Source organism: Meleagris gallopavo, unplaced genomic scaffold, assembly GCF_000146605.3.
Source record: "Meleagris gallopavo isolate NT-WF06-2002-E0010 breed Aviagen turkey brand Nicholas breeding stock unplaced genomic scaffold, Turkey_5.1 ChrUn_random_7180001882475, whole genome shotgun sequence".
NCBI classification, from domain to species: Eukaryota; Metazoa; Chordata; class Aves; order Galliformes; family Phasianidae; genus Meleagris; species Meleagris gallopavo.
Window position 1 is genome coordinate 1,002 of NW_011146640.1, and position 3,854 is coordinate 4,855.

Below are 3,854 nucleotides of genomic sequence, written 5' to 3' on the forward strand. Positions count from 1 at the left end.
TGCTTAATTTTATTTTTCTTCCCAAGCAGGAAACGCCGGAGATCAGAATTCACCCCCTGATTCCCTCTGAGTGCACAAAATCTTGATTTTATGCGGAGTAGGGCAGGAAAACACACCAGGAACAGCACACAGCACCAAAAAAAACGCATGAATTCGGGGTGGGTGGGGGTGGTGAAAGGGCAGAAATTGGTGCAAATAAATTCCAAACATCCCTCAGTGCACACGGAGAGCTGAGAAACGGAGGGGACACGGGAGCCACGACGTCTCAGCTGCAGTTTTATTGCTCTGGCAGAGGTTGTTAGCGCGTTTGAAGGAGTGGCCGTAGGGATGGGGTCAAAGGGGGTCCGTGATGATGACCGATCCGCAGGAAGAAACCAAGAAATGGGGAGAGAGCCAAAACCACTTCGTTGTTTTGGTTTTTTTGCGCCGTCTCGCTTCCCGTCCTTTTTTTCCCCCTCCGAAATCCAACTCACAGCCAGCACCTCTTGTCGGCGGCAGCGTTGGGCTTCTCGGTGGGTACCTCGATCACCTCGAAGACGTCCACTCTGAAGACCCAACGTCCTGGCACGTCGACGTTGGAGGTTTTGGTGATGTTGATGACAGCTTCGGTGCGGGAGCCGGGGATGTTGTAGTAGTTGGTTTCATCTCCGCTGTTGAAGCCGGCCTGCAAAGAGGGGCAACGTGGGGGATTTAAAGCCTGACCCCTGTAGGACAACCGCCAACCGTGGCGTCTCGACCCTAAAATACGTTGTAGGGCCAACATCCTGCCTCTGGTTTTGCCCTCCTAAAAAAAGCCGTAGGGCTGCCTCCTAATTTCGGGGTAGAAACTGGTATTTCTGGGAGAAAATATCAGAAATTCGAGTGGAAATGGGTATGTCTGGGAAAAAGTGTCGTGTATTTGGGAGAAAACGTATTTCTGATAGAAAATGTCGCGTATTTGGAAAAAAAAAACCCTGGTATTTCTGGGAGAAATGCCATCTTTTTGCAAGAAAAGTGGTATTTCATGGAGAAAATGTCATATATTTGGGAGAAAACTGTATTTCTAGGAGAAAATGTCATATACTTGAGAGAAAATTGGTATTCCTTGGAGAAAATGAGGTATTTTTGGAAGAACACTGGTATTTCTGGGAGATAAGGACATGTATTTGGAAGATAAACAGGTATTTCTGATAGAAAACTTACAGCTCAACCTCCTCCCCTGTCCCTCAATTCCCTTCATCCCATTTCCCTTCAGCTCCACCTACGTGGGCCGGGGTGCCTCCAAGGCCAGTTTTGGGGTCACCGCCGCTTGCTACCCCTGTGGTCCATTGGATGTCCTTGTAGTTGAGGATGATGAAGGATCTGTTGGTGTCGGTGGTGAGGGTGGCCTGGAAGGTGTTCCCCTGAAGGAAAAAAGAAAAAAAAAAGTTAAAAATGGCGTCATCCATGAGCAAGTGAAATAATTCTTGGTGCTCTACAAAAGTGTTCCTCTGCAAAGGTTGACCAGAGGGATGGTGTAGTGGTGGCAACAGACTTTCTGCCCAGGAAAAAAGATCAAGGATTAATCAGGGGGTAAAGATTTTGGAGATGACAACTGCATATCAGCACCCAGAGATGGTTGGGGAGATGTCTGGGGGCTTTGTGTAGATGTCCAGGGCTGGAAGGTAGAATGAAGGGCATGGAGAACATGGCTTTGCCTCAAATATTGCGAAGGGAAATGAAAAGGTGGGCTGGGAAGGCCAACAGGTGGGCCGTGAAGGCCAACAAAAGCATTATGGAACAGAAAATAACAGTAATTATAACAGGTCCTGAGGTCCAACAAGTGGATCGTAAAGCCAATGCCTGAGTTGTGAAGGCTGAGAAATGGGTCAGAAAGAGAGAAAAAATGACCACATGAAAGTCTTAAAGGCAATGAGTGGATCTTGAAGCCAACCAGCAGGTTGTGAAGGCCAATAGTTGCATCTCGAGGCCAACCAGCAGGTTGTGAAGGCCAACAGTTGCATCTCGAGGCCAACCAGCAGGTTATGAAGGCCAATAGTTGCATCTCGAGGCCAACCAGCAGGTTATGAAGGCCAGTGGGTGGATCTCGAGGCCAACCAGTAGGTTGTGAAGGCCAACAGTTCCATCTTGAGGCCAGTGAGTGGATCTTGAGGCCAAAGGGTAGACCTTGAGGTCAATAGTTGGGCCACAGGGCCACTGAATGAGGCCGGAAGGCCGGCATAAATGTTAGAAGACCAACATATGGGCTGTAAAGGCCAACACAGCGAGCGCCCTCAGCAGAGCTCTGGTTTAGGCTCATCGTTGTCCCCTGCCATCAAACCGATGTCGGGATCAACTGGTTTTTGTACACGTGACCTCATCTGGGGGGGAGGGAGGGGGGCTCTCAACCAATGGTGCACCCGACCTTATTGCTGGTGGAGCCGTAATAGGCCACGTGGTCCCAGGTGGCCACGAAAGCCCACGTGGCGGTGAAAGGGATATTGGGGAAATACTGGTTGATGTTTTGGGTGATGAGTTTGAGCAGCGCCGGGTCGGTGGTCTGGCGGTAGAAGATCTCCCCACCCAACACGTTGTCCACGTCGCCCCAATACGGTGTCACAAAGGGACGCCCGTCGGCGAGGGGGAAGGGGTCTGGGGTGTATTGTTTGACCTGGGTGTCGAAGGAAATCACGCCGTTGTTGTTCACCTGCAAAAGACAACGGGTTGAGGCAGAGGCCCTACGATGGAACCCAAAGATGGGGTCAACTCCTTGACTTGGTCGTGAGTCAACCCAAAACGTTTCTACGATTCTACGAAGACCCAGATACGCCCTCGCCCACGAATAGGATTTCAGCGTAGACTTCTGATGTATTTATAAGGATAGATATAAATTTATATGGCTGTACTGGGAGCATTTATGTCCCCACTTCATTCAGAACGAGGGGGGAGGTGGAACAGAGCACACCTGAACTTGTCCACCCACCTCCCAACCGCTGTGGCAGAAGAGTGAGGTCCCCTCCAAGACCCCCTACCCCTACAAGAACGCTTTGATACACCAGAAAAAAAAGAAAAAAGCTTGAGGGGGAAACTGAGTCAATCCTATATAAAGGTTGACTTTGGGGTTGCAGTGGGCAAAACAGACTGAAAGAGGGAGTGAAAAGAAAAGGGGAGGGAAAGGTGGAAAAATTCTCACGTACGAAAAGGGTTTGGTGCTCTTTGCCATAGAAAGTGAAGGGCACGGAGAGGGGCAGCCTCTTGGATGTCCCATCATCCAGTTTGGGGTTTTTACGGTCACCCTGGTCCAGACCGTAGGGATAAAGCACGGCTGTTGTAGAAAGGCAGAGGGTGAGACGTTAGGGGACCCCAATATTTCAGCGGAACGACCCATCACGCATTTTGGGGTGAAGCCCATCAAGTTTGGGATTCTTTCTCACATATCCATGAGGAAGCTCCAAACCAGAGCCAAAATAGCCCCAATTTTGGGTGGGAAAATCACTTATTAGGGCAAAACCAATGGCCCAAGTACTCATAGTTTGGGATTCCTTCCAAAAAAACACATTGGATTCCCATATCTCCACCTGGAAGATCCAAACCAGAGGGAAATAACCCCAATTTTGGGTAAGAATACCATTTGTTAGCCCAAAATCAATGGACCAGGTAGGTACTCACTTTCAGGTGTTGGTTCGATGTTTGTCACCATTCCTGCAGAGGAGATAAGGGGAAATATTAATTCCTGAGCAATCAGACCCCCCCCATTTCCTTCACACTTCACCCACCTGACATGAGGAGGAGGAAAGCGAAGGTGGATTTCATCCTGATTCCTGCAAAAATGGTAAAAAAAAAAAAAATGACTCTAAAATTTCGTGGAAGAGAGAAAGAAAGAGAGAGAGAGAGGA

At 49.1% G+C, this 3,854-nt stretch overlaps 1 protein-coding gene across 1 annotated transcript; it reads right to left on the reverse strand.

Moving 5' to 3' along the window:
* Positions 1-256: 256 nt before the first annotated feature.
* LOC104916315 (sushi, nidogen and EGF-like domain-containing protein 1) lies at positions 257-3,795 on the reverse strand. The gene is made up of 6 exons (XM_010727366.2): positions 3,735-3,795; positions 3,628-3,660; positions 3,156-3,283; positions 2,384-2,665; positions 1,245-1,382; positions 257-664 (listed from the first exon to the last, which is right to left on the reverse strand). The coding sequence occupies exons 1-6, from the start codon at positions 3,769-3,771 to the stop codon at positions 470-472; spliced, it is 813 nt and encodes a 270-aa protein (XP_010725668.1). The 5' UTR covers positions 3,772-3,795; the 3' UTR covers positions 257-469.
* Positions 3,796-3,854: the final 59 nt, after the last annotated feature.

What these genes read in the sequence shown, in the direction of transcription:
- LOC104916315 (XM_010727366.2), bottom strand. Translation starts at nt 3,771, where the DNA reads ATGAAATCCACCTTCGCTTTCCTCCTCCTCATGTCAG. An exon ending in CATCGAACCAACACCTGAAA is followed by an intron (nt 3,284 to 3,627) that starts GTGAGTACCTAC and finishes TTTCTACAACAG; the next exon opens with CCGTGCTTTATCCCTACGGT. An exon ending in AAGAGCACCAAACCCTTTTC is followed by an intron (nt 2,666 to 3,155) that starts GTACGTGAGAAT and finishes TGTCTTTTGCAG; the next exon opens with GTGAACAACAACGGCGTGAT.